At 34.2% G+C, this 21,986-nt stretch overlaps 4 protein-coding genes across 6 annotated transcripts in view; 2 read left to right on the top strand and 2 right to left on the bottom strand.

The window, feature by feature from the left end:
* Nucleotides 1–8,061, top strand: part of LOC120338046 (tight junction protein ZO-1-like) — an 82,146-nt gene extending 74,085 nt beyond the window's left edge. The window contains exon 33 of the transcript XR_013470743.1: nucleotides 8,052–8,061. The gene's annotated coding sequence lies outside the window, so the exon portion shown is untranslated. The remainder of the gene's footprint in view (nucleotides 1–8,051) is intronic.
* Nucleotides 1–9,639, bottom strand: part of LOC120339297 (CD109 antigen-like) — a 32,022-nt gene extending 22,383 nt beyond the window's left edge. The window contains exons 1-9 of the mRNA XM_078109716.1: nucleotides 9,416–9,639; nucleotides 8,805–8,962; nucleotides 7,567–7,598; nucleotides 6,261–6,432; nucleotides 4,926–5,122; nucleotides 4,725–4,852; nucleotides 4,137–4,245; nucleotides 2,963–3,110; nucleotides 2,441–2,535 (exon numbers count right to left, since the gene is read on the bottom strand). Of these exons, the coding sequence (XP_077965842.1) occupies nucleotides 2,441–2,535; nucleotides 2,963–3,110; nucleotides 4,137–4,245; nucleotides 4,725–4,852; nucleotides 4,926–5,122; nucleotides 6,261–6,432; nucleotides 7,567–7,598; nucleotides 8,805–8,962; nucleotides 9,416–9,483 (1,107 nt within the window). The 5' untranslated portion in view covers nucleotides 9,484–9,639. The remainder of the gene's footprint in view (nucleotides 1–2,440; nucleotides 2,536–2,962; nucleotides 3,111–4,136; nucleotides 4,246–4,724; nucleotides 4,853–4,925; nucleotides 5,123–6,260; nucleotides 6,433–7,566; nucleotides 7,599–8,804; nucleotides 8,963–9,415) is intronic.
* Nucleotides 9,640–11,217: 1,578 nt separating this feature from the next.
* LOC120347670 (uncharacterized) lies at nucleotides 11,218–17,481 on the top strand. Of its 3 annotated transcripts, none has more exons than XM_039417732.2 (7): nucleotides 11,218–11,437; nucleotides 12,678–12,822; nucleotides 12,892–13,048; nucleotides 15,263–15,305; nucleotides 15,626–15,867; nucleotides 16,360–16,527; nucleotides 17,136–17,481. In XM_039417732.2, exons 1-7 carry the CDS (start codon nucleotides 11,377–11,379, stop codon nucleotides 17,355–17,357), a joined length of 1,038 nt encoding a protein of 345 aa, XP_039273666.2. In that variant the 5' UTR covers nucleotides 11,218–11,376; the 3' UTR covers nucleotides 17,358–17,481. The 3 variants fall into 3 exon arrangements, with proteins under 3 accessions (XP_039273666.2, XP_077965817.1, XP_039273674.2); XM_078109691.1 differs by having other exon boundaries at nucleotides 11,219–11,437; nucleotides 15,650–15,867; XM_039417740.2 differs by having other exon boundaries at nucleotides 11,227–11,437; nucleotides 15,737–15,867.
* A 133-nt stretch (nucleotides 17,482–17,614) lies between these two features.
* On the bottom strand, nucleotides 17,615–21,424 carry LOC120347684 (uncharacterized). The gene is made up of 6 exons (XM_039417752.2): nucleotides 21,131–21,424; nucleotides 20,329–20,438; nucleotides 19,440–19,583; nucleotides 18,717–18,815; nucleotides 18,212–18,310; nucleotides 17,615–17,935 (listed from the first exon to the last, which is right to left on the bottom strand). The coding sequence occupies exons 1-6, from the start codon at nucleotides 21,333–21,335 to the stop codon at nucleotides 17,807–17,809; spliced, it is 786 nt and encodes a 261-aa protein (XP_039273686.2). The 5' UTR covers nucleotides 21,336–21,424; the 3' UTR covers nucleotides 17,615–17,806.
* Nucleotides 21,425–21,986: the final 562 nt, after the last annotated feature.

Raw genomic sequence — 21,986 nt, 5'->3', positions numbered from 1 at the left:
AAATATCCTATCAGTAACCATGAAAGAAATCTTCCTCAACAGATTTAAAGAAGAATCATGAATAAAACTTAATGAAAGAGATGGGTTAAACAGGGTTGTCCAAAACGAATCGAATATTCAAATGTATTCGAATATCAAAGTATTCGAATACCTTTTCGGCTGATTTTCGAATAATTCCGAACAGTAGCCACTTTTCGCCGTAAACGTGGTGTTTCGTTTTACGGGAATCTTCAAACGACTTTTTACGCTGTCTCACGTATTGTAATGACGATGAAATAGAATCGACACTTTGATTGCTTATATTCTGTGCGACCATACATCGCATAGTGTTGCGACACATTTAAGAAAGTATGTTTATTTTATTTCTATGTGGCCTGCTTATTATTCGCATGAGTCTTCTCAAGTATGATTTGTGTAACCCTATATTTGGGTCTTAGGGTCTGCCAATCATGATATTTAATCGCAGGCCGGTTATCGTTACTTTAAAGAGAAACACGGCCACCGTTTGCCGATTCAGCAGAACACGGCAGGGACAGGAAAACACAGCTGCGAAATAACCTGTGCACGTACAGTGTAGTAGTACTCATCACATTCCAAAATATTTCAACATTCGGGTTAATAGGTTGTCCAAAATGATTGCCGGTTTACAACCTAAATTTACCGCTCAATTGTTAAAAATAGTTAATTCTGTGAGTATGATTCTACCAAACTAACATGACCTGTTTCTAAACATAAAATTATTAGCGCATATCAGCATAACTGAACAACAGGGACACAATTTTTCTACCCGTCTTATTGGAGGCCTATATGAAAAAACCCCTTTTTTGAGTGCTAAAAATAGACATCGTCCTATTTGCCATGTGAACTTATTAGCCGGGAAATACAGTATTTCTAGCCGTCATTGTTACGATATCCAATAAATTGTCAAAGTGGGAAAAACAAGTCGATTTATCAGAAAATATTTTCTGGCAAATAATGTTGATAACGATAGTTAAAAGTATCGATCCTTTACCAGGATGATTTTTTGTTGCGCAAAATAATCTAATCCATGACTGGTACCAGCATTTAAAATGTCATGCCGTATTAATTTAATTCTGTTCAACGTAACTCATGTTTGTATCGACAATCTGTGGACATAAAAAGTGTGGTAAACTGACCGATATTATTAAATATTGATTCCTATTTCCAGATTGATAAAATGATGAAGTATTAATACCAAATACCACGGGTATTTGTGGACATGAAATACGTGGTAAACTGCCCAATTATAATTAATTTCGGATTCGTATTTACAAAATAATAAAACTATTGTAAATTATAACATGTAACGGCGATATGGGGCCTTAAAATGTGTGGTAAACTGCCCGATTTACCAACATTTGCGTTGTGATAATAGGAATAAATCAACACGGTAGGGCATTTTGAATAGTTGTATTGTATCGGTCATGGATTCGAATATTTTGCGCAGCACAAAATCATCCTAGTAAAAAGTCCATACTTTTAAATACAAACCAATGGCAACCATTATCCAAATTAGTTCCCAAAAAGCGGGATAAAGTATAAATTATTTTTCCGACTTGTGACAGTTTTTCGTGATTACGAAATAAGAATCAAAAACTAATTATAATCGGCACAATATCACCGGCAATCTGTGGACATAAATTGTGTGGCAAACTCGTGATTAATATTAATTTTTGATTCCTATTTTCGTATCTACAAAATACAACGGCGATCTGCGGACTTAGAATGTGTGGTAAACTACCCGATTATAAATAGTTTTTGATTCCTATTTTCATATTTATAAAATAATAAAAGTATTATTACTTAAATATACAACAGCGATCTGCAGACTTAAATTTTGTGGTAAAGTTCCCGAATATAATTAATTTTTGATTCATATTTTTGTACTCACGAAAAAATTGTCACGAGTCCGAAAAATAACTCATACTTTATCCCGCTTTTTGGCATATAATTTGGATAATGGTTGGTAGTTAAAAGTATGGGCGTTTCACTAGGATGATTTTGTGTTGCGCAAATATTCAAATCCATCATCGATACCATTGCAGTATTAATTTAATTCTGTTAACATGACTCATGGTATATAAAATATATACTGCAATAATCTGCAAATATGAAATGCCTGGTAATATAGCTAGGTTATAACTTGTAGATAGCAGTTATTCCATTGCTTATTAATTGGAAATTCCTACATACATTTAGATAAGCTTCAATTAGTGGATTTTATTTTCGAAGTATTCGAAATTTCATATTCGAAAAAAATAATTTCGAATGTATTCGAAATAGTGAACTATTCGGTATTGGCCATCCCTAGGTTAAACCAACATTTTGCATACTATAAACCATAAATAAACCATGCTTTGGTAACATATTTTATCAAAGTACCATACTTGATAACATAATACTGTTAATATTTACTTACGTAAGCCACGTATCTCAATCCAGGTTTTATTGTTGTTGGTGTAGCAATTTGTTCAACTTTGATATTAGAAGGTTCAAGATGCAGCGTGATTGATTCTAGAAAATCACAAAAAGATTTAATGGAATTATTATAGGACAGTGTTTCTCAACCTTATCGGTCGAGACTCAAAACAGAGTCGTCTGAAAATTATCTCTTACTTAATAATAAACTTCATTGTTTATTTTATGTTTGGCATTAAAGTATTGCTCAATAGTAAGTACATGTAAAGGGACAGGGAGTATCACTGCATAAAACTCCCAGCATTTATCTTTTTTTAAGTAAAGCCATGCGACAATATCTAAAACTGCATAGTAAAAAATATTAATAAAATAAATCATGCAATGAAAAAAGCTTATGGGATTCAGATTCTGAAAGATTTGGTTCAAAAATTTTTGATTAGAGATTCGATTTGAAAAAAAAAAATGTATCCAGAAGTGGCAACTGGCAACACTAGGGTATATTTATGAAGGGATATACACTCACTGTTCAATTTAACTAATGAATTTTTGTCCTCAACAATGGCAGTAACTTTAGCAGTTTCTGAATAAAGATATTCATTCTTGATATCCCAATTGAGTTCTTGAGTAATGGAATCAAGTGGAATATCGAATTCTGCTTCGCCATTAAAGTTCTAAAACAGAGTAAGTTATCATTGATAGACAGACGGATAATAGAATGAGGAGAAGATGTTAACTGTTATGTCCAAAAGATCAGGAATGCATAGATCCAGTAGTTTGATCTAAAAAAATCCATATATATGGCTATGATTCTTTATACACTAAACAGATCTTCTGATTATAGTCTAAATCAGGGGTGTGTAACCTTTATTACAGGAGGGCCATATACAAGTAACTGTTACTAATTTACGGTATTAGCGTCTGCTTTGCACTTTCCTTAAATTGCTTGCTTCGTTGTTAGGATATTGTAAATTTATAAGCATGATAATAAATTGGACTCAGATATAGAGATGAAGTTTGAAACAAAAAGAAATCGGAATTGCTCACAGGAACCAGATTAAACTAAATTAAAACTTGTTTTGCGAGCATCAAACCATTCAAAATTGTCACTTTTCCGTGGGCCACACAATTTTCCTTGTGGCCCGCATTTGCATCTGAAACAAATAACTATTTCCATACCCAACATGGACTAGAAACTATTGTCTCTCCATACGATCAACTCTGAGATGAATTAAAAATTTCTACCCTAATTTCATGAAAAAACGATTCATCTATTTATACCATAGCAACATGCCATGAATAAGGATAAAAGATTTTCTCCCATTAAGTCATGCGAGAAAACAATTCTTGGGGCTTGAGTTACTAAAATTAGCCAATTTTGTTTTGAAGTGAGCAAGTATTTATTTTATATAAAAAATCCTTCTGAAAATGATAAACAAATAGAAAACAAAGAACAGGTTACTTGCTTGCTGGCAAGACTGTTCGTCTAAACCAGGGCTCTACAAACTGGGGGTCCCGACTCCCTGTGCATCGCAAAACGGTTCAATGGCGTCACAAAATAGAGTCAAGATTTCGTCTTTCGTGCGAGAAGGACATCGAGTTGGTCGCGATGGGAAAAGTTTGAAGCACACTGGTCTGAACAGTGCTGTATTACATGGTCAAAATAGACTTTCTGAGCTTGATAGCAGCACTTAACTTACCTCATAAACTTGATGATATGCACCAGTATTCGTTTGTCCCCAACCTGAATAATATTGACGTTCAATCTTCAGAGTAGCAGTGCCCTTCACCGGTTGTCCAAAAGTGAAACTTGAATACAAAAATTGGATGTACCGTAAATATTATTTCTCTGACCCTTGACCCTAGAAAATTTCTCCCCCATACTTTACCAGTAAAAAATTTATTGGGAAAAATTTCAAGTGTTTGGGAGGGTAGGCGCTCTTATCATAGCATTTGCAAGACTAATTTTGATTATTGCAACTAAAACTAAATCTTCTTGGAAGATATAATCACAATTAAGTATTTGATCCATATCTATTTTTTGAAAACAACTGAAAACTGACATATAATAAGCAAAGCCACAAAAACAAGGCAATTACAAGTACAACCATGCTTGAATAGCTGTCAGAGTTAAAAATTACAATTGTTATGTCATTGTTCCTTTATTGCTGATTTGGCATTGTCACAAAAACAAACAAGGAAATCTATGCACTGAGAAACATCCATTCAAATTCAGATCTCTGGACTCAGGAGCAGTCTCTACATATAAAAAATAAAAATAAAATTACTCTGCTTTTATTTTCCCAGTATAAGACTTCATGGTAGGATCGAGAAATGAGCGATCCGGCAATACTTCAACTTCAAATTTAGGTAACTTGTATTCTTCAACAGATAGTATGAGAGATTCTTCTTGTTCCTAAACGATTAAAATAATTTAAACAATAGGAAGTAAAAAATCAGTTTTTGAAAAAAAGCAAAATCATACTTACAAGCACAAGGTATGACAATTTCCAATCTCCGAGAACTGCATATCGTCCGAGTGTAAATTCAGATCCCACGACGCCACTCATAAGTTCAGCATTCGTTTCTTGCACGATGATGTTGCTGTCAGGATCCGTAAGTTTGTAAGTGACCTTACCACTATATGGTAATAGGTCAGGGGTTACGACGACGGCACGAAATTTAACTGAAAAAATTATCAACATGTTAGATTCACGTCAAGGATACATAAAGCTAGACCATTGTTAGCCAGAGTTTCCCAACCAGAGAATTTGCTATAGTATTACCACCGATAATAATGTTTAATTCTTTATTATTACTATAATAACTTTATATGAACACATTCCGAACCATATAAATTGTATAAAAGCAAGAAGCGCGTCTTGCGCATAAGACTAGATGAGGATTCACTAAAGATTGAATAATAAAGTAGATTTTATGCATAGTGAGGGAGAAATACACAGTTCCAAAATGGGCAAAGTGGAAAAAGGTTGGAAATAACTGTTCAGACGCAGCTGATGATAAGTTCTGGTACAAAGCATAAATTTTTTTTCAAACTTTTTTTCTGTGGTAATGCATATTCACAATTACTAGTCATAGGCAATAATGTGTCATAGGTATTTCAACATTATTAAATTAAAGAGTTTGCCAATAAGAAAGTATTGTTGCAGTGGTCAAATTGAATACATTGACGTCATACATTAATAATGCTACATCTGCGTAATAAATAGATCAGTGACATGACTATGCTAAAACTATTCACATGACGTGAATAGCATCTCCATTTGATCTGTTGATAAGTTTGGCAATAAGGTAGTATCAAACCCATGTCAAATTAAATACATTTGAGTTCATATAGCCAATGCTAAGCCTGTTCACATAGGGAAAACAATATCACCGTTTGACCCATTTAATTCTTAAACAAGTTCCCTTTTGCAATAGTCATCTATATCTATATGTATATGTAACAAGTATAGTTCTTAGTTGTATGAATCATAGTACTAGCATTATTGTTCATAAGAATGCATTTTTATTTAAATCTATATAGATAAACTAAAATATAACATCAGTTGATGATTAAATGAACAAATTTAGAAAGACGCTGATCTTCGTAAAGCCGAAACATGAAGTAATCATGCTTCAGCGACTACCAATGGCCATAATTTGTCTTTGCTGAAGAGGGAAAAACAACCCAGCAAGCACATGGAATTCTCAAATAATTTATTAAAAACAAATCAGCATGACAGCATCGTTCGTTCATTTTAAATTTAATCATGATTTATCTGTGGGCCTTATCTGTTCTTCTATAAACAATAACACCGTACTTGTCTGGCCACGTTTGTATATTGCTTTATCGGTTTGAATGAATATGGAAAGCGACTTTCTCTCATAAGCGAGATCTGAAGTTGAATTTTCAAACAAGACTTCCTCAGTAACAGTATCCACTCCAGAAATTGAAAATTCAAAATCTGTCGTTCCTGTGTATTCCATTGGCACCTGTAACACAAAATAATTTAATTTTGAAATTTATTTACAATGCAAAGATGTAGAAATATTAGTATTATACACGATTTGAAAAGTTGTGAACTTGTTTTTTTTTAACTTGAAATACATGGAATTATATGTCCAAAATTGTTTTTTTATTCTACAATTCTATGTTAGAGCCATATCATCGATTTAATTTCACCAAAGTAGGAAAAAATACTGTTGAATAGAATTTCTGGCAAATTTCATGTAAGCAAAATTCTTTAAAGATCACTATAATAACTCCAATATATGTGTACAACAAGTATATATGTTTGTAAATGAATGTTTTTTTAATATATTATATATATTTGAAAAATTTGCGAGCCCAAAATAACATATTAATTATATCTTATATATATTAAGATTATGAAAAAGATAAAATATGAGAGTACTGATTCATAATTTTTCATAATTTATACCGTTTTTGAAGATTATAAAAATGGGTTTGCCGGGCAATCGGGCATGATAACCAAGGTTTATTAACATCACCGAAACCACCACATACATCACTAGCAAATGAAGTAAATTGAGCATGGTCAAATCAATAGGATTAATAAAAGTGAAGTTCTCCTGAAATTATGTTTTTGTGGGCACTATTTGGTGACATAATATTTTTCTGGTGATAAAAAGATCAACACAAATGCAGTTCCTTCTTTTTTTTAAATACATTGGTGGATTTGAAAGAACTAAAAGTGAAGTTCTCCTTAAAACTGTTTTTTTGGACATTTGGATATATATAATTTTTTGCTGGTGAAAAAAGGTGCAACACAAGTGCATATTGCTTTTTTCAGATATGGGTCATGCCTATGCCATGTGTAAACAAAATAGATCAAGTATGGTTTAATAAAAGACTGATCCAGTAGAGTACGCTGCTGTATCTATCCAAGAATCATACTTGGCGCAAAACTGACCAAATAGGAGTCCATAAGTGGTAAACAAACTACGTCATTTGCTTGCGTGTAAGCACAGACATTAAGGAGAATGAACCCCAACAAAGGTATTTTGCCTGTTATGCGGTCTAGTTACATTATAATGATATTACATGAAATCAATACAACGATGTGCTTCGCTTTATTTCATTTATATGAAAATAATAGTACTGACCACTTCATTAAAAACCAGCATTTTGTTGTCTCCTGAAAAATAGGATATAACGTGTTTTTAGAGAAGAAAGTAGATCAATTAAATCTTTAATAAAAGTTATATTACCAGTAAAATTAACTGAAAAACAAGATAAATCTACCTTGGTTCCAATAGTCTTATACTAACTAATAAATATAATTCTTATGCACATATAATTAATATTATTGAGTGCTATGGAAACACAAGACCTCCTCAACAACTAAAATATATACCATTATGAAATTAGATGCTTAGAAAATCCACTGACCCATAACTACAAAGGAATTAGGTCGTTCCACAAGTACTGGTTTACCTATATGCTAATAATGAGCACGAAAATATATGTCTAGTTTCCAGTATTGAATATCATAAAAATATATCACCAATTGCTTTGTGCAAAGTCCATAATGTCTGCATTAGTCCAGAATGTAATAAAATCAAGGAACATATTCAAATGATACGAATTAAGACATTGCATAAAAAGGCATATATTTTTTCCAGAAAATTATATATCAACTCGTCAGACAAAACAAGATATAACTTCACCATATAATGCAAACAGAGAAAATGGTTGCATTAAACATACTTCAGTAAGTTATTATTACGAAAAATGTTATGAATATGTTTACATTTAAAACAGGGGTTGGCAAAATCCATATTGACATACTATATTCTGCCATTTAAACAACCAGCAAATGGTTATGTTAGATCCTCAGCTAAATTAATGACCATCTTCTTCTTATATGGTGAGACTTGTTTTACAAAACTTACTTCATTTTTTAGCCCAGATTCACATTGATATGCATATTTTCTGTTCAGTAGGGTTAGATGGAGGTTCAAAAACTCATATCGTTATGTTAGGTATTGAATACTATAGACCACGGCTACTCAACTATTTTTACCGAAGATCCGCATACAGAACTTCAAAATTATTTGGGTCTTGTCTTGCCAAAAATTATATTTTGGCATCCCTAAATGCGCACTTCCTCGGCTAATGATTATTAGATAATCGAGATTGTTTATTATGGTGTTATAGTCCTTTTCATTGATATTCAGAACTATAAAAGCCATTTAATGAAACCAAACTTCAAAATTGGGGCTAATGATCCAAAATAAAGAATAAGTGCGGTCCGAATCAAATACTTGAAAGGTCTGGATTCGGACCGCGGTCTGCCTGTTGAGTAGCCCTTCTATAGACTGTCTATGATAATTACTCATACCTTCGGACATATTTGTTTCCAACATATAGTCAATTTCTTTTGCTGGTGATTGGAAAGATGCAGTAATCTTCACAGGATTTTCACTTTTTAGAATTTCTACAACCATTTGAATAGGAAAACCAGGTCGGATGTGCTTCGGAAAATAGACTGCGTATGTCCTGAAATATGAAATAGAAATAAATACATGCTGTTCTTATGCTGTGGTGGAACAAAAAGATTTGATTTGGGATTTATTAAAAGAATTCAAATACATGGTGTACTCGAAAATACTAATTGAAATATGAAAAAGATGATTTAGTGGTATGCTAAATTTTGCATATTAAGAATTTTGCTGCAAAAAATATCCATATACTGTAACATTCAAATTTGAAATAGATGAAAATTAAACAAACGAGACAATCCTATTCCTAGAATACAAAACTATTCAGATGGACTATAGTTTCCTTAGGTAAACATGAAGATATGAAAACCAAAGAGTATGAAATTTATTCAGATAATTAATTACAAAAAATATAATAAAAAAAGTCCATCATGAATATTTTATAGACCTACTAGATTTTTTTTGATTGACACAATATGACTGATTTCAAGAAAAATAAAAATTATCTTACGCATCTCGTCCAGCAGATATTTGTATAAATCCAACCAATACTAACAACAAAAACAAGGTTGTCTTCATATTCAGTTATTCAATTTCCTGATTTCTGTCAAATTCTTAACTGAATACAGCAATACAGTAATAGGAATACTGTATCATTTAATATTCCCAAATTACTGAACTGGCTCGGTGCTACAGCAGAGTTCAGATGTTTGCATTTAATATACTCAGCCAGACCTATAACAGTATAAATCGGAAATTGAATCAAAATCAGAAAACAATATCTGAATAGACTACGGTATATCAAATCACAGTTTATCACTGTATTATTTTGTTATTTATATTTCCTGTGGTACTGTAGTAATACTAGGGTCTCATGTACTTTCTTACCTGATTTGGAAAGCTGTATTTCGTTATTGTGACGTCACAGTGACGTAATTTTCGAATGACGTCATCAGGTAGGGGTCAGGAATCATATATCCAAAAATTGTTACGCCACACCCACTAGAAGTTAATCAGGTAAGAAAGTACATGAGACCCTACTATTATGCTTTCCAGCAGTCCCGTGCTGTGATGTAACGTTAAACATAATATCGTTGACTCTTTCACGTATATTCCGTAAATATAGGCCTATATACTTGCTGCAGTACTGCAATATCCGTCTGTGACGTACACAGCGAAAGGCCACCGAACGACGCTAACGACTATTAATCGTGAAGTGAAAGACGCAGAAATCTTCACAGGATTTTCACTTTTTAATATTTCTACAACCATTTGAATAGGGAAGTCAGGTCGGATGTGCTTCGGAAAATAGACGACGTATGTCCAGAAATATAAAATAGAAATAAATGGGTGCTCCCTTAGTATGCGCACCAAGATGTCGCATAACCTGAACCCTAACCTGGTACACAACCTGAACTCGGGTTAACGACTATTATCCTTATCCTTTATCCTAATCGCGCTACTGAAAATGATTGTTATTTATATTTCCCCTTTTTCATAACAAATATTTTCTTGCTAAACTGGTACCACACCGCCAACTTGCGACCACTTACAATTTACAGGATCAGTTTAATGCGAACGCCTCCCAACCACGGCCGCTGAATAATTTAGCGAACATTCGGGCAACCGGAGTTCGTGAAAAAGGAAGTAGCCGTCCGACGACTGCGTCAATCATTAGTTAACTTACCGTAAATAACTTTAGGAATTTTCAAAACAGACTAACTTAAAATTTACGGTAGAATATTATTAAATAAATATCGCTTTGAATAGAAAGTTTGCTCGAATTATTGAAGTCAATGAATTATTTTAAGTCAATGTATAACACAAACAACTTACCATATTCAATGAGCATATATACATGCTCATTGCCATATTGAAGCCCAACTCTTAGTTTGTGAGCTATAAAAATTACTATGAGAAAATTCCATAGATGGAAAAAACCACTGGAAACAGTATGGTAAATATAGTATGGTATAACATGATAAAATATAGTATTCAATAAAATAGCACAAAAATAATACTTATAAGACAATTTGACTCGCATATGTAATCAATACGAAAATAGCAGATGTACAGGCGTTTCAATTTTTTATAAAAGAGAAAAAAACATGATGAAACGCTCAGACATTATTGCTGACTTTGTTGACAGGAAATTCGCAATATTCAACTTGTTGTCGATTTTGTCGTCATTTAAGAGCAATCAGCGATAAGTGGAAAGAACACGAGAATTTCTATTCAGCGTCCACTTTGAAATTTAACTTTATTGGTGATGACGACAATGTTGAGTGGATACTCCACCAACCGTAGAACGACATGCAATCCTCTCGAAAGGGATATAAGGTCGAATGTTGATACCTTTCGTCAATTATTTATTTGTTATTACGGATGACCGGGTGTGAAGCAAAAATATTGAGTTTATAGCAGAAAACTTTTGTTTACTAATATTATAGAAGAAGCAAAAATATATTTATAATGGATTCTTCCTCTACAGAACAACGATCAGCGAGAATGAGGCATCTGCACGAGGATGACAGTAAGTATTTTATTGTCTCACTATGGATTTTTCCAACGACGGACCATGACCATGCCTGGTAAATGATCATTTATGATGAAACGGTTTAACGTACTCGTTTTTTATGGTCTTGCCCAAATCAGACTTCCTCAAACAACAATAATTTAACTGGTAGGCCTGCCTACCTGAAAAAAATCTTATGTCATTGTGCAAAATTACCTTAGAAAAGTTTTCTTCCCTCTGTCTACGCGAGAGCATTATCGACTTTTACACATACGGATATCCACATTAGAACAATCCAGAAGAAAGATAAGTAGTTAGTCCACAGAAACCCAAATAACATCACAATAATAACTCAATTTATATTTAAGAACATAATAGATCTACATAATATTCAACGTTAAATGACTATTTTGAGGCATTCTGACCGCTATGCCGGAATGCTGAATATAGGGTTCGACAACGTAACAATCAGAAACTTCAGGTGCATCAGTCATTATTTGTTCATGATCTATGCATGGTTTAGTAAAAATATGTAATAAATTTCTGCAATTTTTTAATTGTTGTTCTACACTTCAATATATTCACATTCTAAAGTGAAAATTAGTGTGAATTTGAAGTGCGCAAATTTTCATAAAAATTCTCAAATCCGACTACAGTTAGAACAACCTTGGGTACTCCCGTAGTATGTGAACCAAGATGGCAGACACCGGAACGTAGTATGTGTACCAGGTTAGGATTAAGCCATAATTTTATTTTTCTTATTTTAGTTTTATTGCGAGTTCGGGAATTAGCCAAGTGACTCCCGTACTATTTGTACCTGAAATTATGGCCCAATTCTAACCTGGTACACATACTACGTTCCGGTGTCCGCCATCTTGGTTCACATACTACGGGAGTACCCAACTTTGCCTTATATTCCGTTTCACAGAAGTATGATAACTTAACAAAAAAAAATATGATTTACTTCAAAAATCATTAGACCCTGAACAACCCAAAAGTTAGGACATGGCAACCTGGCATAAAACAATATTATTCTTTCAACATTGTGACAACAACCTCTCATCGAAGTTCAGAGCGGACATCTATGTCAGTTGCAAAATCTAGATTACATTTGCGATATAGAGTTTTGAAGGAATAACATACGATACCTTTTGCTATGAAAGCAGGCAATAGCACGAGTTGAATTGGGCGTTTTTTATTATCCCACATTTAATAACGTTATCTTTGTACACCTCGTTTATTTTTTTCATTTTTACAGGTTTAGTGTTTCCAAGGCGACCAGTCGAAAATCTTTCACTAGACGTTGATTCTGCGAGACACGCACGGGTTTTTGCTGATGACGTCATGTCTGGCGGCGACGGTGATATGTGTGCCGCCACTAGGACTTCACAAACCAAAGCAAGGTAGCTATTTTTCCCTTTCATTTTCTCTCGTTGATATATGAATATTTCAATGTTAACTTTAAATTTCAGGTTTATGGTGATCGGTTCATTTTGTTGTTTCCTTTTTCTATTAGTAACCGTGAGTATATATTCCTCACTAAATGAACAGAATAGTCTTGATATTCGAGGAATGTCAGATGATGTTGACGGTTCTCAGTTTGATGGCCTCACAGGAGAAGGAGATGAAGTTAGTCTACTTTACCACGTTCCTTTTGTCGCCTTAAATTTAAATTCTTCTCTACCACTGGCGCTCTGTTAATAGTCCGGCAGATAAGGGGACCTTTTTGGCCCAAGTTTGATTTCAGACATAAAGTATTTTTTATTTGTGATTATTCATCTTGGGGTCATTGCCCATCATTTCTACATGGGTGTGGAGTTTGCAGCCTTGAGCAATTTTTTTACGGCTCGATATTTGCAATAGTGTTTTTCGTCAAACCTGTGCATCATAATGACGCACAACCTGAACTATAACCTGTTACAATACTATGTTCAGATTGTGCTAATCTTGGTGCACAAAGTACGCAAGCACCAAATTTACTAGGAAATAAAATCAATAACTTTTAGGTATTTATTGAGATATTTGTATTACTGTTTTTCGTCAAACCTGTGCATCATAATGACGCACAACCTGAACCATAACCTGTTACAATACTATGTTCAGGTTGTGCGCAATCTTGGTGCACAAACTACTCAAGCACCAAATTTATTAGGAAATAAAATCAATACCTTTTAGGTATTTGTTGAGCCCAGCTTTGGGACGCGACCCATATACAGTATATGGAAATACTGTCGAAACATACGCGTAAAATAAAGAGTACTATTTCAAAATACCCGTGTTTGTTGCAAATAACAATACAAGCCTGCTAATGCAGTCGCCAGTGGTTCAAGTGGATATACACCCGGTGGAAAACAGTCAATTATTTGTTAGCGAGAATTGTTATGCAGCGGGATGATCACGACGACGCAGTGAAAGATAATGATATCACGAGAACAAGAATGAGAAAATTGCTACATTTTATAGTATATCACTGGGAAAGAATGTAGTTCATTCTTATGTTCTATGCCAATGCTTTTCAAACTACCAAAGACTCTCAACACTTTTGCTTCTTCTCTTCTATAAAAATACATTGTTATTATATATTCGCATTTCCATCTGTTTGTTCGTGCTCCCATTGATCAGTTACTGATCTTTTTGTATTAAAGATTTACTGGCATCACCGAATTAAGGATGTTGGAAACCAACACGCAATATTACAAAACTTACTTTCAACACGCGGTTTGAATGAATGAAAAAGCTGAAACTAGTATTCTTTAGAACAGCATACAAATTCTATGGAGTGAAATCATACACAAAAGCTCGTCAAAAACCCTATAGCTCAATAATCAAGTGGAATTTGATGCATGTGCGCAAAAATGTGCGCGTTACTACGTACAACCGAAGCACGCAGGAAAATGTGTGTGATGTACTAGTATTCAAAACGTTTGACTCAACTATGTTGGCGTAACAGGTGCACATCTCGGTTTCGCATACGCATACCTTCTATCTCCACAAGGATATATTAATTTTGCCAAAGTCAATGCAGCCCTGAAAGGTTGCGGCTCTTCCAAAAAAAAAACGTTACACATCTTTAGATACCAATCCAATTCAACTAATAAAATATTTCTTAAGTCCCTAAGCTTAAACTAGGAAAACGAAATGCGCGGCAACGCAAATGTAGTTTGAAGAGCGCAATAGAAAGTGGCTAGATGCTGTCGATGGATCTTGGCTTGTATTAGTGAAATAAACTACCATTTATTCTACTAAAATTGAATTTTTGACATTGTACGGAGATTCAATGTTACTATGTATGCAAAACTAAACCATGTAGTTATGAAATAGTTGTTTTTAACAAAATGGCGCTTCTGAAGTATTCGTACCAAGATGGCGCACAACCTGAACATTGTATGTTTACCAGGTTATGGTTCAGGTTGTGCGTCATCTTGGACCGAATACTTTAATTAAATCCACGTAAAAAAAATTGCTCAACATTATATACTCCACACCCACCTGGGTATCATTATATATGTCATATACATTACATCTAAACAATAAAAAAAACTTTATGTCCCAAAACAATGTTGAGGCCCGATTCTGCCGGACTATAAGTTGAATAATGACTATATAAGAACTGATATACAAATTCTAATCAATTGTATTATGTATTCATCGATCTTGCGGAATCCTATATAACTCAAACTAACAGTATTGATTTTCACTGAAATATAGTCTTTTTAATAGTAATTCGTTCATTATTGTAAACTTTAATCATTAAATTTAAAATCATTTCACAACTATGCGTAATTAGCCGCCATAAGATCACTTTAGTTTTATTCAAAAAATATTTCGTCTATTTAATTTCAGATAATTGATGATACATTGCTGGATAGTTTAGAAAATCAAGGAGGTTTGTAACATTTCATTTATTCACCATTCTGCTTAGAACATATAGCTTCATAAATACATTTAATTTGTTCGGTTGTTTTATTGTTTCAACAATAAAATGATTCACCGCTAATAAATGTTGTCATCGATTACCACATGTAAGGTATGAAGAATTTGGCAGATAGTAAAACATTTCTGAAATCCAAAGCTCATCCAAAACCTAATTTTCATCATATAATGATGTTCATCATTGAACACAAATTTGGCTGCGCTGTTGTCCTGCAATCATTTAGATTTCATTGTCACCGCCTTCACAGTCACATCATTAACCCCGACCAACAGGTACAGGCAGCGACATTGTTCCAGGTGACGTGACGGAAGGCGGTGACACCATGACCCCAGTTCTGAACGTGTTCGGCGAGTATGATGACGATGTCATTATTCCTGAAATAGAACCGGTCAATGACTTGAATCAGCAAGGGGAAGATGGCGTCGTAGATAAAGGCGACAGCTTAGACGAAATGACAAAAGACGGCATAAATAAGGATTTATTCATTATGGATGTGAACGGAATACGGTTTGAAGTAAGTTATACGAAGTATTTCAATTGGAATTTTTTCAACCACAAAAAATACCTCCTATTTTATATCACTGCGACTGAATCACAAATCAGACTCGCCATATCACTCTTTGATTTTCTCACACAATAAAAATTCATGTTTAATCCACTTACCTTGCGCGAGAGGTTTTCTGTATTCTCCGTGTAGTACGACGTAACCCTGGCTAGTTTTGAATTTACCCATCAATGTGTCCCAACGTCTGGATAGATTAGATGTTTTTAATTGTTTATAATACTCGATCCGAGGTGCTAACAGGATGAGAGACTATACGGGAAATTGTGTTATTGGAACCTCCCTCCTATCTTCTAGCATAGATATGAAAGTGTGATATAATTTATACCTCTACTATTTTAGTAAATGATATGTCAGTGATAAATTGTCATCCTATATCCAATTCATTTATGTCGTAATAAGTATAGAAAGTTTTTATCACATCCTTTTTCTTGATATTTTTAGATTGGTATTGGGACAGATGGCGATTTTGATTTACCAGAAGGTTTAATTCTAAATCCGCATGTTCGACAACACTGGTCATTGATTCAGAATACATTAGGCTTAGATGACTATGATGAGGATACTGAAGGGAATGGTGCCGCTGCTGGAGAAGATGGAGAGCTTATACTGGTACGGCATTAACAGTTACATTGTCAAAACCTATTTCCAGTTAGCTTGAAACTATTGGAAAAGCGGTTCGCTTTTTCATGTTTCAAGCATATGCATATAAGCTTGTATTACTTCTCGTTGGAGTAAGTTTAAATTGTACAGTCAATGTGAGTGAGTTTAAAGTGATATATAATATGAGTGATATATAATATAGTTAGTTCACTTTCACGTAGTGTATAAGCGGCAAGTATACATGTATTGTATATTGCATGAGGTGATGATATTATTATATTTTGGTTTTTGTATTAGGTTTCAGTATGCTTTTAATATCTTGTTTCAGTTTGAAAAATGATATAGTCTTCAACAAGATTCAGGGTTGTTACGTCATAATACCTTGTGTAGAATATTTAAGTAGTATTAGGTTTCTAACAATATTTTCCACGGAAATTTATGCATCACAAAAATGAAGTAAAGATTCTAAATTTTTATTTTGAAGAATGTTGTTATTTACGCAAGTAAAATAAGGCTATCAACCTAAGTGAAAATATTAATAAACATAACTTACATTATGCCATTAAAGTTTAACACAGAAATATATATCAAAATCTTTGCTGAATTATTTGTTCCAGGAGGCCCCAATCACTTCAGAAAAGGACGGCGACAAAATCGACCAAGACGCCCCAGATGCCAAGGCTGGGAAAATGCCAGAAGGTCTTTTATTCGACCCACCACCTGCAACAGACGAACACGTTCACGGCGAAGGATGTGACCCAGTAGCGGTTGACGTAAACGACGAAACTGATGATTCAATTGCCGATGAAAAAGCTAGTGAGACCGAAGATTTGAAATAAACCATGAAGTCTCATTTTTATTGGAACATGTGTGGATTGCCACTACAAGATATGCTAATTATATTATTTTTGAATTGTTATGGCACCTGTAAAGTTGTTTGCAATATACAATGAAAAAAGTCGCCGCCACTGTCTCATTTTAAATTTATATACTCCTATTTGGTCTTTAGATTGCATATATTGAATATTTTAAAACTTTACATTGTGTTTATAAGCTATAATGGGTTATGAATGTCTGTGCTCAACAGTAATGAGTTTGGCTTAAAATCTTGAATGCACTATTCCTAATGTAAATAAAGTGAATCAATTGCAATGCTTCAAAATATATTAAAAGGAAAAAATCGTGGTCAGGACGAGTCTAAAATTTGATCTATCATGCAATACTCATAGAGAAATACCACCTTCGGCAAAAGGTCAAAGACTGATTCTTGTTTAATCTGGTTGTTACTTTATACATAACGAACTCGTACTATTTTTCTCGGAATTTGATAGAACTCAGGAGAATGGCATTCGGTGAAGAATGGATACCAAGAGTTTGCTTGGCTGTGATGAACCCTCGCTCTGCATTCTCTTGAGTGCTAAACAAAATGGATGTAAAAACACTATAAGCTAGGCTTAGTTATGATAGGCACACGTCAAACATATCTAGGAAAGACATGATAAGATACAGGTAGACATGATGTAAACAGAAACTGCGAGGTATCTCATCTACGCACCTAGGCTCTCTCAGCCTTTTCAGATATATCTAGTTCGTCGGAAGGGATGCCAGATTAATAAATTTATATTCGGAGTGTACGTGTACGAGTGTATACGTAAGGTATGAAAACTTGAAAATTGATCCAAAAACAACTCACCATTGTGTTTTCAGTGCATGTAGCGTTCACGGCAGCTGTGTCACAGAAAATCGTCTCCTTTGCATCAAAAACGAAAAAGAAGAGTGTTCCAGCCAATACCTGGAAAATTAATCGAAAAAGTTTATTTTACTGTGGCTTTATGTTGGTAGTATATTTGCTATTTTTGAGTCTTCACCCCAGCGAAAGTGATATAAATACTTTTATATTTATATTATTTTTGCGGGTCGTATTAGACTTAGAGCAATAATTTACAAAAAATACTTGAATTTCAAATTGATTTTTAAAAAAGATCAAAATTTAAATGTAATTTGGAATACTACATTCTACAGATTTGCCAATTTATGAAGGTTATCAATAAATAATTCACTAGGTGAGAAATTAAATATATGTATATGTCGCGATTGTATTAATTAAAATATTACTGTACATGGTGCACAGCAGAAAGCTTAAAATTGAAAAATATGTATTCAAACAAATTGAGGATACGCTGTTTCTTTTTTTGTACCTGCTGGCATCCGCTTTTGATCTCAGTCATTTCTAAATTTACTGATCCCTTTTTTTCTTGAATGTAGTATTCTACGGCAAGCATCACCGCTTTCCTGGCCTGTAATAGAAGTTTTGATGATTATTCAACTAGTTAAATCCGTACTTGGCTGCATTTAAATATTAGAGTCAACAAGACTCAATTTTGAACACGGGAACACGAAAATCAAATTATTCAAAATTGTATCAAGGAACTGTTGTTAATTTTTTGCGGATCAGATTCCACAACAGAATTATCGAAATCGCACCACGGGGAAGCTATGAAAGGGTTAATTTAGGCTTTAAAAGAGTAACGAGAATATCGGTCGGAGACCGAAGACTTATCGATCGAAAGTCAGGGGACCCCCAAAACAGAAACTGCGGTTTCGATTCATGCGCTCTTACTCCATAGTGACACCGTGTGACCCATCACTAATTAATTAATAACTCGCTAATAATACGACATTATTCAACCAAAATCAATAGGCTTCTGATCCGAGATATGATGAATGCACATGCAAAATTTGAAGCAGATTCAAACCTCGTTTTCGTGAGATATCGCGTGTATCTAACAGACAGACAGACAAACAAACAAACAGACAAATACCTATCAACCTACTTACCAATCTTAAGATCGATAAGTAATAAGTAAGCTATCCATCAATTGTTTCAATTTTCAAATTTGAAAATGCATGATACATATCACCTCTGAAGATTTCAATTCCAGATAAGATAGTATTTTCCGTGGCGCCTGTGTAGATGCTTTTACAACATAGTCGACCGATTCGTTATCTGCATATACTGGTTGCATACAGACAGATGGCTCTTGTGGAAACATCACTGGATTTGCCTGTCAAGATATTGTCGCATTAATTGGAATACCACACATACTGTTATCTACCAACAGTAAATCCAGTGATGACGACTCGAGTGAGAATCATAGCTGCGTCAAACATGAGTCGAGTTTAATATTCATTACTTCCAAGCCGCAAGTATATATTCTAATTGCTAACAAAACCCCGAAGATGTCCCAGCTATCTAACTGAACTTATTTTCGTATCGAACCACGCTAACATTGGTCTCCACTACTATAGCAATATATGTGTGCAGGAAAATTCTCAACTGATCACTTCGTGTCTACGTTCTGTGCTGGCGTTTTCTCAGACACCGAAGTGTCAGATTGTGGCCTCGGTAAAATATATAGATTTGTCTTGTACAATAAAACCAAGTGATAAACGCTTAAATCTTGTGCAATAAATATATCAAGACAGTGACATCAGAGCAATTCATTTTTTCAAACTGTTTGACATTAGATATAGGCAATGAAAGAAATGAATGATAGTTTTTGATATGCGTCCTCTATGTCTAGCACACTCATAGCCTCAGTAGCTCCTGGCATTTGGTCGCCTGTAACCCTGTCCATCGATCAATTTCCTTGATGTCTTGGGTGAGTGCGCGTGACCTTGCTTTGAGTAAATTTTCAGGCTCGAACACAGACTCGCGGGCGAATTTCAATTGGTTTCCGAACTCTTTACAAACTCTTTTTTATCACCGAAAGTTATAGCAAACTGTTTTAGGAACTTTAGTATAGTTACCAAGTCTGTTGGGAGCGGGGTTCCTTCTTCATTCGCATTAGAGAACGAATCTTCTTCTGATGAGTCATTTATTCTGGTGAAGTAATCGTCATAGTTGTAGTAACGATACCCTGAAACAGATTATTAGTTTGAATAATTAAAAAAAGCTTTAGAATGGGACCTCCTGAAGTATGCGCACCAAGATGATTCACAACATGGCCTCAGGTTGTGTACCAGGTTAAGGTTCCGGTTATGCGACATCTTGGTGCGCACACTTCAGGAGTACCTTAGAATGTAATTAACATACTGTATAATATTATTACTTATATAAGTTATATACAATAATTTTTTTTTTACCCGAAGGTATTTTAAAACTATTATGATTGTTTGCTTATAGTTATATGTTCGCGATGAGGGCGCCAATTATTAATTTTCGGATTTCTTCAAAAGTTTGATATTTTCACTTGGAATCCTTCGTATATATATATAGATTCAAATAATATTTTTATATTGCACAAGACTTCTAAGGAAAAGTAGGCTGTGCTGCGTTTATGCGACAATTTGACATAGGACGCTATGCGTTTTGGCCAATCAGACTTCTATCCATATATACGAACAGCCTACGCTGGGTAAAATTCGCTACCAACTAGCTGCTTTCTAAATACGTGCACTGCTCAAGTTTCTAGTCGGTAGATATCAGATACATAAATCCGAAACACAATTTCAAGTGTAAGCAGTTTTAACAGCAATAATAATAAAATAAAAAAAACTGGCAGAGCGTAAGTCAGCATAAGCGAGCGAAGAAATACGCGATTTAACTCACCTTCGTAGTTGCCGGGGTAGTGACCGCCAGGGTATGAATTACCTTCATAATCTGGATACGACGGAATAGCTTCCCCAAGAGATGGAGGACGCAAAGGAGAATCAGAGACTGTTCCAACTTCGCCATTGCCAGATTGAGCTGATACAACAGAAACAAAAATTCCTAGCAGCAAAACAATCATTATATTTCGCACTGGCGTGTTCATATTAATGTCCAGGCTTAGCTGACTGCCCAGTGAAAATTAGCTGACGACGCGCTGGCGTGAGGTCAGGGTACAAATGCAGATTTGTAGCACTGTTTTACCACTTATATGTCGATAGCACTCTGCGCACGTTACAATGCATAAATTGCATGGCTTTCGATAAGTCATCTTATCTTTGAAATGAAACAAAACAGGCGTTTTCAATGCCAGATAAAGATTCTTTTGCAAGACAAAATATAACCTCATTCACGACCTGTGTCGTATATTAATCAAGTGTCATATACTTGTGCTGATACGATTTTATTTCATTTTCACAATCGCAAAAATAAGTTGTCAACAACAATACTGCAAAAGGGTATTTTATACATGATTAAATAGGAACAAGTGGAAAATTGTAAATAAATTACTGAATAGAAAACATTATCAAGCAAAAGCATATCAAGCAACCCCTTGATACCTTAATTCAAAGATGGAAATAGTGTAGGGCTGTAGGTAGTAAGGAAAATGTTTGTTCTGTAGAAATCCACCTATAATTGTGAAACAAACTTACTCAATAAAAAAAATAAACAAGCCAATGAACATTAAACTTATTACAGACGCAAATTTGCAGTCCATTTTTTAAAATTAGTACATCTCACTCCTAGCCCTAAATTG

This window comes from Styela clava, chromosome 1 (genome assembly GCF_964204865.1).
Source record: "Styela clava chromosome 1, kaStyClav1.hap1.2, whole genome shotgun sequence".
NCBI classification, from domain to species: domain Eukaryota; kingdom Metazoa; phylum Chordata; class Ascidiacea; order Stolidobranchia; family Styelidae; genus Styela; species Styela clava.
This window is presented reverse-complemented; position numbering and strand designations above follow the sequence as displayed.

Excerpts from the sequence above, each read along its gene's own strand:
- LOC120347670 (XM_039417732.2), top strand. The coding sequence starts at position 11,377 with ATGGATTCTTCCTCTACAGAACAACGATCAGCGAGAATGAGGCATCTG. Across the intron at positions 13,049-15,262 it reads TCACAGGAGAAGGAGATGAA|ATAATTGATGATACATTGCT; the intron begins GTTAGTCTACTT and ends ATTTAATTTCAG. Across the intron at positions 16,528-17,135 it reads AAGATGGAGAGCTTATACTG|GAGGCCCCAATCACTTCAGA; the intron begins GTACGGCATTAA and ends TATTTGTTCCAG.
- LOC120347684 (XM_039417752.2), bottom strand. The coding sequence starts at position 21,335 with ATGAACACGCCAGTGCGAAATATAATGATTGTTTTGCTGCTAGGAATT. Across the intron at positions 18,816-19,439 it reads TGGAATTGAAATCTTCAGAG|GCCAGGAAAGCGGTGATGCT; the intron begins GTGATATGTATC and ends CTTCTATTACAG. Across the intron at positions 18,311-18,716 it reads TCAAAAGCGGATGCCAGCAG|GTATTGGCTGGAACACTCTT; the intron begins GTACAAAAAAAG and ends TTAATTTTCCAG.